Source organism: Hirundo rustica, chromosome Z, assembly GCF_015227805.2.
Source record: "Hirundo rustica isolate bHirRus1 chromosome Z, bHirRus1.pri.v3, whole genome shotgun sequence".
Classification (NCBI taxonomy): domain Eukaryota; kingdom Metazoa; phylum Chordata; class Aves; order Passeriformes; family Hirundinidae; genus Hirundo; species Hirundo rustica.
In genome coordinates, this window is record NC_053488.1 from 33,266,127 (window position 1) to 33,278,654 (window position 12,528).

Sequence of the window (12,528 nt, forward strand, 5' to 3'; positions counted from 1 at the left end):
CAGGACTATCTTCACAGGTTAGAATGCTTGTTTTAATTTAAAAAATAGCAGGAGAAAAAAACCAAGCACTTGAGTATTATTTTTTGTAGTCACGTAAGGACCATAGTATTTAAAAGTCACAAAATACCAATTGCCTGGGTTAAAATGAATTTTCCTTAAAAAATTGACTATTAAGTTTTAAATGAGATTTTATTTTCCATATGGAGTATACAAAGTATCTCTACCATTAAAAAAAAAAAGAAGCCAAGACAAATTTTATCTGTTGGATTGCTTAAAGTTTAAGAAATGGATTTTCCAATTTAAACCATTTAATTTTTAGTTTGGAAAATAAATCCCCACCCAATCTGACAATATGAAAGCCAGGCCTTAGCTGAAAACAAATTAAAACAGTCACCTAAACCCCTTAAATACTCAGAGATTCATCCTAGAACTAACCTACTCTCCATGATGCACATCAGTACTCAAAAATGCTGCTATGCTCTGTGCAGCTTTTGGCTTTGGCCTTAAAAACTCTGATGGTAAGAATTGCCACTGTAGTACAACTTCAGACAGGTGTATCAGAACTTGAAGAAGCATTTTCTTTCAAGATATGCACAGTTTATTTTAGATGAGTGAGGCAAAACTTGATAAAGACAACGGAAGCAGGAGAGAAGAAAACAGGCCAGCAGCTGCTAAGTGCAATAGCACAGTGGTGGCTGTATGACCTTTTCTCCTCCCTTTAAGAATTCCAATGTTTTAAATAGCAGCTATTAAAATGAATTAACTTGACACAGATTAGTCAAGTACAGCATGAGTAGACAGCAGTTCTAAGCTATTTTTTTATCTATTCAATTAATTATGCTTCTAGGTTATCAGAACAGAATAAGCACAGCATTTCCTGTTGGAAACACCTATTCTTTGATAATTGCATTCAGTAAAGCGCTACATCATGTGTCAAGGAGCTGAGTTGAAATTCATTAATAAAAATCATAAGCAGCTGGAAATACTCTTTGCATTCAAGGAACAACTTCTGAAAGTACTGTGCTGAAAGTACTGGGTTTTAAAGTAAAGGACTTCTGAACTGTAACCAGATTTTAGTCATTTTGAAATCCAGGTGCTGCAATGCAGCAAATTGATCTGTCTCCTGAATGCTGCCTTCAAACCCCTCAAAAACAGCCAAGATCAAGAATTGAAGCAGATACATCATTGTCTCCAGAAAATAATTTATGAGACCATGCTTGATGTATGTGAAACACATATCTGATATGTCTCACTCTGCCATAAAATGGAAATACTCCAGATCAATGTACACAAAGCATACCAAAAAACCCACCAAAAACAAAACCAAAACCACATTCACTTGGCACAATAGCAAAATAAACACTTCTTAATAATATATAGCTGTATTAAGTTTTCTATTTGGAATGTTAAGCACTCAGGTATGGGAGCAGATGGTGTATCCCAAATCACCAAGTTCAGCTTTCAACTTTTTGTAAAACAGGACATTTCCATTGCATACACTGTGGTATTCTCAGATCACTGTCACAATATTCTGATTTTGGATTTAATCACTTCACAGAGAAGAACCTATCTCATAGGGAGAAAAATCTGATTATTCTCTTCTAAACTCTTCCAAAACTCTTCAAAAAGAAAATTCAAGATGTCCATGTGCCAGATTCTAAGTGCTAGACTCTCAGTTTCTATTGCTCATTAGGAGAACACCTGGAAAATCCCTAGACAGTGCTTCCCTGTCTTCTGATCAGCAAAACCTCAGATGCTCATTCTACACAAAACCTGAAGAATGCCTGAACTAAACAAATTTTGTGGGGTTTAGTGATTCTTCCAAGAAATGTGAATCTGGTTATTCAGTGACTGAACATAATTTTCTGGAAAATAAGAGTAACAAAGATAAATTATATCCCTTGATAATCTAGTATATAATAAACTTGTAACTAGCTACCGGATGGGCATTTCTAGGCTGTCTGGAGGCAGTGTTAGGCAGTGACATGGGACTGCATGGTGCCTGCATTCCTGTTTCTCTTCCATACATGCGAATAAAAACTTTTCTGTCAATCTGTGCAGTTGAATTTTTTGAGCATTTACACTTGCCATATGTCAGCATACTCAAGCACAAAACCACATTGAAATGAACTAAACAAATAGAGATCGAGTGCATCTTAGGAGGAAAGTACCAACCTTTCACCCAAGTTCTCATCACAATAAAATAAAAATCATAGAATATAAGGCCCTGAATGTTTGGAAGTGGGGAATAAGGGCTGTGCTTGCTTAGGTGCTAATAGTCTAGATCATGAGAATAAAACATCAACAGCAATTTCTTCCACACATATAGTAATCTTTCTCTTCTCCCCTCCAACCCCTCCCTATTTTTCTTCCATTAAATAATTTTAGGTACCCTCCTTATTTGCATTTTAATTTATACAGCTCTCTCATGCTGATTTAGTAATGACTATCAAGAAAAAAAAATCCCTTCTAAGAATGTGAGGTAGAAAAGGATAAATAAAATTGAAGATCTTTATGTGATTTTTTTATGCCTTTCATGCCTTTCATGCCTGATGTGGGAATTCTAATCCTTCCTTTCTTTATTAAGATACTTAAACATGGGAAGAGAGGTTAATCTCACAAATCATATATGAACACTTTCTTTGTCATATAGGATACACACTCAACATGTGAGATCTGAATGCTTGACACTGGTAAATTTGAATTTCCATTCGGCCCCATGATTTATTGGCTGATTCTTTGCAATACAAACTCTGCTGCGCAACCATACTGTAAACTTTTTGCTTTTCTGTTAAGACCCACTAGAACAATATTATTTTCTGGAGGCTAGAATATTCTTTTGAGCTGTACACAAGCTTTTGAACTCCAGTGGAACTCGAAGCTGTCACCAGAATAACAGGCTCTTACTTTTTCATCCTACATATTGCTGTAAAAAAAGTGTATGCAAGCATACACATGCACAAACTCAGATTGTGCACACATTCATATGTAGACAAATAGGTACCACTATTGTCTGCATCAATCCACTTCTTATTATTTAAAAATACTGGTAAAGATGGAAAGAATTGAAAAAACAAGCCCAGAACAAATATTTCTTACCATGTGCCACCCAGCCATGTTTACACTGATCACAGGTTCTCAGGTTAATCTTCCCTGGCTGAAAACATTCACATGTGCAATTTACCAGTGTACAGCGGATGGCCTGAAAAAAAAAGAAACAGAAAACACATGTTAATGTATTTCTTCCTGCTTCTACAAATTTGTTGTGATGGCTAGAATGATGTGAACTGTATAGCAAAACAGGCTTCCTAAAAATTCAAAGCCTTGATCCTTTTTTAAGTAGAAATTAATTTTCTTTCAGAAACATGTCAGTATGTCCCATGAAGATGAATACATTCCTAAAATATTTTTAAGATTTTCTCCATTTTCTTTAGGGGGAAAAAAGCAAAGCAAAGCAAAGCAAATTAAACAAAACAAAACAAAACAAAACAAAACAAAACAAAACAAAACAAAACAAAACAAAGAAAACACAACCAAACCAATCAACCAACAACAACAAAAAAAACCCCCACAAAAAACAAAAACAAAACCCCACAAAACAAAACCAACCAACCAAACAAACAAAAAAAAACCCCAAACAACAACAAGAACAACAACAACAACAAAACCCCCAAAAACCCCCACACCACACCAAAAAAAAACCAAAAGAAAAAAAAATTGGTAGGATGAGTTCCAAAAATATTCTGGTTTTACATTGATTTCAGGAAGAAAGTAAGTTACTAGTGAAGTCTTACCACAGGAGCATACCAGTTTCAAATCCAGATAATAATTAGGAAACAAAAATATACAAAAAGGAAAACTACAAGTATATTTAGTATATTTCCACTTCCTCCACGGAATCAAAAGGTTATTTTTGAATTTCCTTTTTGGGGTTCACCTAAGAAAACAATGCTACAAAAAAGTAATGGATTTTATGTGTTCCCAAAACAATAAAAAATATAAAGGTACAAGAATAGGAGTAGTTCAAGAAACATCCTGTAACTCGCCTTTCTATCTCTCACTTTATCCATTATCTAGGAATAGCTTTTTACCTCTTAAAACTCCTCATTTGTTAAACATGTATTTCTCTGTTTCAAAGTAGCAATGGTAAAACTCCAGTCCCATGCAGACATCTCAAATTTGCTTAAAAATACACCTTCCTTAATAATGATCTTTCTCATCTTCCTTTTTAGAATTATTTCAAAAATTACATAGGTTTATTTGACAAGGGCTAGCTACAGCCACAGAAAAGTGAATATAAATTGAATGAGGCTCTTTCTAATGTAACAGACATATGTTTTTAAATAGTGTAGCAGATGACCTGTGCACTTCCAAATGCTACTAATAAATTTATGGCATGCATTTAGATGTAATTTGCATGGAGATTTCTGAGACAGAGAGGCTTATTCTGATCATTCACAGATTAACAATCTACTGTAACTACCAGAGCTGCCAGGAAAAGATATCTCTGTAGATTTAGATGCAATCAATGATTACTTGGGGGCTAGAGGTGGGGGAAGGGTGCTTGGTACGCATTGCCGAAGAGATACTGAAGAATTATGAAGACTCTTGTTCTTTCAAAAGAATTATTACACACACTCACACATATTTTCCATACCAAAAATAATTCTCTTAACTGCAGTGACTTTAAAAAAAATATATTCAGCATTAGCTTGGCCTGGCTAAGCTTCTCGGCTGCTGAAAATGAAAAAGCCTCAGAATTATTTTAAATGGTAGATCCTTTTACTTATTTTTCTGCATCAGACAGAAATGCAAAGACATTTATAGTTCATGGATAAATTTAATATCTGTATTTCTCTGACAAATTTCTGTTACAAGAGTCCTTAATTCCTCTTATCCTATCTGCTCCTCTACAACCTTTTACTTTCAAAAACCTGGTGGGGAAAAAAAATCCTGCCCTATTATGCCTGACATTTCAAGGCCTCAGTCCCAATGTTACCTGTCCAATTACTCACTAGCCAGGTTATAAAACACTGCTCTATGGATGCATGATTAAAAGAATTAGTAATATGAAATATAAGGGTACCAAAGAAGTGCTGACTGTGCAGGAATAATATATGTGTTTGCGGGTTATGAGAAAAAAAGAAAAACAAAAAAAAAAAAAAAAACCCACCTCCTGGAAGGCCCTGTTTTATGTTCAATAGTGTATTGACCTGGTAATATTTCAGGACTACACTGGTCCGTAATGGTGATCTTTTGCTAATACGTTCATTAATTAATGAACTCAGTAATTAATTGTACTGCAAGGAGGAGGTATTTCAAAATTGTATTCTTATTTTACCATAGAAGATTTTCTCACATTCACCACTTTTTTCAAATCTCTGCACCAATGTGACATACATTGGTAGTATTTGATAATATTTTGATTTGTTCATGTGTCATTTACAGTACATGTAAGAGGTGTAATACACTGCAGTACATGTACTAGCTGAAACTCTGACATTTGGAAGAGTTGCTTTATTAAGGCTCATCAGCATTTCCATTTCAACTCTATCCACTTTTGGCCTAGAGGTCAACAGGTTGCCTGTAAAAATTTGATTCACTTTGAACCTGAAATACCATGTTGCAGCTTAAGAGTAAGTTTTATTACACCCATTCAAAAATTATCCATTTAGCCACTGTAGATTATAAATGGAGGGGGCGGGGCGGGAAGTTTAGGGGTTACATGTTTCTTTTCCTTTTCTCTGAGTTAAAGAGAGTACTGGTGATGTTAAATGCTGACCTAATTAATTAGTATGATTTTATCTTTTAGACATATTGCCAAAAAAATTCAACCAAAATTTTCAGAAACATTAAAATGCCAGTTTTTTTCCTCCAATAAACAAATCTGGAAAGTCTTCAAAAAGAGCTATGCATTTTTATAATTTAATATCAACTGGCATGAAAAAAAAAATCAAAACATAATTAACATGGCCAGAATATTCAGCCTGGCCTTACTTGGCTGGTTTTTCTGCCAAGGGTGTATGTTGATGCCAGGTTGTAATTTGGTTTCAGTAGTTTCCCATTCCACCACAGAGAATCCCATGCATACTTCTGAACGATGAGGACTACCCCTCAAGCTGTAAGATGTTCATTTAGGACTGAAAATACTAATTCATGTTCTGGCATGATCTTGGGCAAATTATTTTGTTAGCTTGATGCCTACATTCCCTAAACAACAACTAGACACAATGACAGGGCAGATGCAACATAAATTTGGAGCCATTCTATCGTAGTAGAGGCTACTGAAAGTCTCAAATAGAATTTTACCTTTATTTAAAAGATTAATTTTGCACTTGACTCAGTTAATTCAGAATTATTGTAACCACCTGAGATCACTACAGTACCCAGCATGAATCAAATGTAACTCGGTGACAAGAAGATTCAAGATGCAAAAAACAGTGTGATCCTACACACAGGGTCAGAATGCTAACATTCATTACCATGAAAGAAAGTAATATGCTTGAGGATCCTCCAAATGCAACCAGAAAAAGTCACTGAGCCTTGCAAATTGTTCACAACTATGAACAGTGTTTTTCAACTGTTTTTCAGTACTACTTAACTTGGGAATAGAAGTCACTGACAGCTTATGCAACAGGCTCAGAAATGCCAGAAGGGCAGCTGAACGTGAACATGGCATAGATTAACCTCAGAACCCAAAGTTTTAATGCAGTCCTCCATTACCCACAGCAGGGTTTTAAGGTACAGTTCAGATGTTGTATATCAATGAATGAAATATTTTCATGGAACTATGCAAAGTGTTAGAACCAAAATGCACTTTTTGAAGCTTGTGTCTCAACTTTAACAGAAATCCAAACACAACATGATAAATTAACATTTTCTATCCATTGTCTAACAGTTTTACTTTCTATTGCAAATGAAAATTACATAATTTTGAACTAATATTTTATTGAAAGTAAATGACACTGTCTTTAGGAGAACAATTTGAAGCCATCATATGATAGATGATTTTAAGACATGATAGTACATCAAAATAATCAAAGTTAATGAGTAAGACTAATGAGAAAACCAGAGAACTACTCTCGTTTTTCTGTATGTTGACTCATGACAGAATAATTAATGAAGGAGAAGAAAACAGAGAAGTTCTGCAAATGTTTCAACACTTTTTTAACAGAAAGTCTCCTCTGCCATTAATTTTCTCATTCTGTTTCTTTGATATAAAGCTAAGAAAATAATGTCTATAAGACATTATTGTTGAGTGAAGGATTGTACCATATTACAGTTTTAGGTTCAGAGATTTTTCTTTCTTTTTCAGAGCACATGTATGTTCTTTAAAAAGCTCCTAAAAAATCCATCAACCCTCTTCTTTACTACTTTATGGATCCAAATAAATATTTTTCTCCTGCTAATTAAGTACTTTTTAAAAAGATCACAACAAAAATTCTGCTGTGGAGATGGCAAAAAGATGCCAATGAAATCATTCTATTTTTAATAGCTGGCAAATCAGGAGTAGAATACTTTTTTTTTTTTTTTTTTTTTTTTTTTTTTTAACACCAAAAAGAGGATTATTCGTATACTGACATTTAGGAAATGCACAAAGTCACCTTCCTGTAATGAGATTGGTATTATATGGAACTGTTTTGGTTTTAACCCAGCTGACATCTAAGCCCCACACAGTGGTTTGCTCACTTCTCTCACAGTGGGACGGGGGAGAGAAATCAGAAAAGCAGAAGTGATGAAATTTGTGGGTTGAGATAAAGACAGTTTAGTAGGTAAAGCAAAAAACCCACAAGCAAAATAAAACAAGGGATTAATTATGCCCTTTCTCATGCATATTTTGACTTTTAAGAAAGAGGGAAAATCGGGATGAAAGTGCCTGCTGCACTTTCTTCAGAATGAAGCAGGCACATGCATATTTCTGTCTCTGCAGGGCGACTGTATACCTCCATCATGAATTCTGGTACAAAAATGACTACTTTGAAACTCAGCTAAATTGTTTGTATGGCAATTCAACAGCCAAAACACTGGACTGGAAGAGGGGGAATGCCTTGATACTGATCCTGGGTCTGTGACTTGCATAGATGCACTTACTTAACTACTCAATCCCTAACTTCCCGATCTGAAAAAAATGGGTAATGCTAACAGATACCATTATCAGAGATAAGGCCAATAAACTGCTCACACAACATGGTGAGGTGTGAGGGAAAAGGTAAGGCTGAAATATTCAGCATTATTATTTCTTCCATTGGTACACAGGGGGTTTTTTGTAGTTGTTTTGGTTTGGGGTTTTGTTTGGTTTTTTGTTTGTTTGTTTTTAATGATACAAGTTTACTTTGATTTATCATTAGTAAAGGAGTGATTTTATACATAGGACTCACCTAGAGAAAATAACTTTAATTGATACATGACCATTACTAACTTCAATACTAATAGCTTAATAATGCTTTGCCCAAAGCAAAAAACAGTAAGGGGGAATTTGGTTTGCATTTGATTGGTTTGAAACATTAATGTAATGCTATAATATTTTTAATCTCTCTCCCATTTAGAGATATTCAAATATCTTCTGAGTTATTCAGTGCATTGCAGTATTTTGTTGGCAATTTCACATCACATTATATTACTATTATTTCTTACTTTTATCTATTTTCAGTAAATACCATTTGAAAGGTAATAATATTGTTATATATATATATATCTGTGGCATTCAAAAAATCCATAATATGAAGGGAAGGATGCTAACAAAAGAGAAAGCTGTTAATAGGGTAAAACAGATTTTCATGGAGTAAGGAAAATCTAGTCGTTAAGCATGCTCGAAAACTGTTTCCAAGTCTTGTTGAGAAAGCTGTTAAGTGAATGGGGAATAAGAAGAGAAGGAAAAAAAAAATATTTATAGTCTTGCATTCATTTAGGAGTTGTTCTTTAGTTCTACCCCAGGTACCAGTAAAAGTAGAAACCTGTGTTAAATGCTACCTGGACTTTTCTAGAGAAATATAACACAGAATATATGTTTTATTTTTCAGTAAGTTTCTGTAGCACTTTCATGCTGCATCTAGATGCTCAGCTCACAGGGCTGCCTACAGGATACTGTACAAAGACTGAAGGTACATAATCACCCTATGTTTCTACAGCATGTAAAACTAGCCTGAGGGTCTCAGGCATCAAAGTTATTTGCACTGAAAAAATTAAGACTGACAAGTGCTTCTTTGCTTAAAATTTGAAGAAAAAACATCGTTGATTTGAGAATTAGATTCCCAGTGCCGGAGAGCCTGCTAGAAAATACAGATATTTGTTCTTACAAAAGAAAACCAGATTTCTGCTATGAAACCAACACTGTCAGTCACTGGAGCTCAGCCACAGATGTTGCCAAGACAGCGGTCAGTGTCAGATAGGTATCCAACATCCACGGATGCACCCACAAGAAGTTTCACATTCCCTTTTCTAACCATGACTCGTCTAGAGAATAACACTGCAAGCTACACCCAGGCACTCATCTCAAGTAACCAAAGCTCACTACCCTTTAGAGAGCACAGGAAGCAAGTTGCTTCCACTTGTTTTACTGGCCTGTGATATACTCTGCCCTGGGGAGACCCTACCTGGAGTACTGCACTTTTTCTCTGGAGCCCTCAGCAAAGGAAGGACATGCACCCTGTTGGAGCAAGTCCAAATAAGGACCACAAGGATCAGAGGGCTGGAATGCCTCTCCCACAAGCAAAGATTGAGAGAATTGGAGTAGTTCAGATGGGGGAAGAGAAAGCTCCAGAGAGCACATATAACAGCTGTGCAGTACCTAAAGGGGCTTTGAAGAAGGCTGGAGAGGGACTTTTTACAGGGGCATGTAGTGACAGACCAAGGGGTAATAGCTTTAAACTGAAAGAGGGTAGGTTTAGATGAGATATAAGGAAGAAATTTTTTTTGAGGAGGGTGGTCAAACACTGAAACAGGTTGCCCAGAAAGGTGGTGGATACCTTATCCTTGAGAACATTCAAGGTCAGGCTGGACAGGGCTCTGAGCTACCTGACCTAGTTGAAGATGTCCCTGCCCATGGCAGAGGGTTGGATTAGATGATCTTAAAAAATTCCTTCCACCTCTAACCACTCCATGAGCCCAGGTGATAGTTCACTAGAAAACAAGTGCATCTTGCTGGCAACTGTATTGGAGAAATTATACTAAGATTCCTTTAGTGTGGTATCAGCCTTGCTATTTTCAACAGATTTCTGCTGCCTTATAGGAGATATTTCAGAATGTTAACCAATAATTCAAAACTTGTGATGTAAAAATTAAAACTAAATATGCTGAAAAAGTTGTGGGTTGTGGGTTTGGTTGTTTTTTTTTTTTTTTTTTTTTTTTTGGTTGTTTGTTTTGTTGTTTGTTTTTGTTTTTTGGTGGTTTTTTTTTTGTGTGTGTGGGTGGGGGGTTGTGTTTTAACCTCTGGTAGCTCTAAAAAGGCCTAGAACCTGTGTATCTAGCATGAACGGAAATTATCAACAATTTTTAACATTATGTGAACTATTGGGTCAGTAATCCACAAAAGAGGATTTTTTTCACTAGATTATAAGTGGTTCAGAAAGAGTTACATCAATCCATTAAATCAAATAACAAATCTATTAAGCCTAATATCTATTCTGCATCTATTGTTTTTCCACAAATCAATCAGAAGATGATGAGAATGTGAAAAGTCTTTAAGGTAATCAGGATTTATAATTTCTACAGTAGTTTTGATCAATCTCAGAAAGTCTGTCCAGTAAAAAATTACAAGTGAAAAGATGTAAATATGCAAGTATATCACTTCCAACAAATAAATAGGGAACCTTATAAGAAAAATGTAAATGACCACACAAAATCATGTTAGCAAAATCAGTTAGATTTTTAAATTTTTACCTTTTTCTTCTGTAAGATGAAAGAAAAAGCAACATCTGATTTAAACAAAGTAAAATGCTGCATGGCCCATGGAATAGCCATTTCTTTCTGTCTGTTTATTCAGGAATTCTCCTTAAATAATATTAAAAAATTACATTGTTTGTTATCTAATCTGCTCTTCAGGAAGTTTTGCCTTTCAGGATTTTCTTTCCTTCTCAAATGTTATCACTTTCTGGATTGTAAATGATAGGTTTTCAATTTGGGGAAAAAAAAAAGAAAAAGAAAAAAAAAAGAAAAAAAAAAGAAAAAAAAAAAAGTGGATTTACTCTGTACTGTGCTGCATTTTAGCCTCTGAAGAGAAATATGGGCTCTACAGAAGTTACTTAAAAGAATTACATTGAAAGATTTTATTGTTTTGAATATAATTCTAAAAAGAAAATAATCTTTTCTCTCTTCAAGGTTAAAACTCCATACTATGTATCCTGTTCTTAAGTTATACTCTAAAGCAATAACTTCTTATTTACATTAATAAAATACTCAATCCTGCACTGTTCCTTCCGTGACCAACCCTATCAGCCACAAAACTGATACTACAAGAAATAAGAAGAAAACCACCCAAAATAAGAAGAAAACCTTTTTTTTTCCTGCCCCCAAAAAGCCAGACTAATAGGTGAAAAATTTTCTCCTCATTAGATGAAGTAATGCATTACTTAAATATGCATTTCTTTTATTAATGTAACTTTTAAATTTTGTTTCTTTGGTATTTCCTGAAAACAAAGCAATGGATGTTTTTCATTAATGTTCGCTAAAGTATATTCAATCCTTTCACCTTATTTAGGAGAGAAGAATTCCAGTAAGTGGGAAATATGTGTCTCTTTGTCCAGAATGGAACATTTATATATATATATATATATAAAAAAATAAAATATGTGTGTGTGTGTGTGTGTGTGTGTGTGTGTGTGTGTGTATATATGTGTGTATATATATACATATATATAAACTACAGTCAGAGAGAGAGAGAGACAGAGAGAGAGAGAGAGAGGGAGAAGGGGGGCAGGCAGTGGAGGGAGAAATGTTATTGGTTTTCTCAGAAGGATTTTCTTTTATACATAGCTTTATCCTATAATTTTGTCCCTGTTGGGCACACTGCCTAAATTTAAACACAAACAGTCAAGCAATGAAGAAACATTACCACATTTACTGTGAACAAAAACTCCCAGTTGTACAGTGAAATTTTAATACATTTCAACTTATCTCTTTTACTAATGGGGAGAGTACAAACCCTGCAGGAATTCCTTCTGCAAACTGGTAATTACTGTAGACTCACTTTTTTATAATGCATATGTATAGTCAGACACAAGAAACATAGCTGCCCTTTTGATGTAGGTTACAATAGGAATGTTTAAAAAATGTTATGAAAATCTTCTGCAATTCTAAAGGAATGCATTATTTCATGGGAAGTTGTCCTTTAGCTATATTAAAGAACAGAAAACTATATAATACAATATAATATATATGTAATTATTTGCTTTTGTAATCTGAAGCAGAATTTTATCAGGCCATCCTTTTTTTAAAGTAGTGTAGGGTCTTTTTGTTCTTTTTGTTGTTGTTGTTGTTGTTTTCCTAATGTACCTACTGGTACAAAGCTGATTTCCATCCTACAGTATCATG

General features: G+C 34.6%; 1 protein-coding gene across 2 annotated transcripts in view; it reads right to left on the minus strand.

Moving 5' to 3' along the window:
* The window catches only part of BNC2 (basonuclin zinc finger protein 2), a 232,223-nt gene that overhangs the window by 18,941 nt on the left and 200,754 nt on the right, over positions 1 to 12,528 (minus strand). For both annotated transcript variants that reach the window (XM_058424140.1, XM_058424139.1), the window contains exon 3: positions 3,100 to 3,202. In XM_058424140.1, the coding sequence (XP_058280123.1) occupies positions 3,100 to 3,202 (103 nt within the window). The remainder of the gene's footprint in view (positions 1 to 3,099; positions 3,203 to 12,528) is intronic.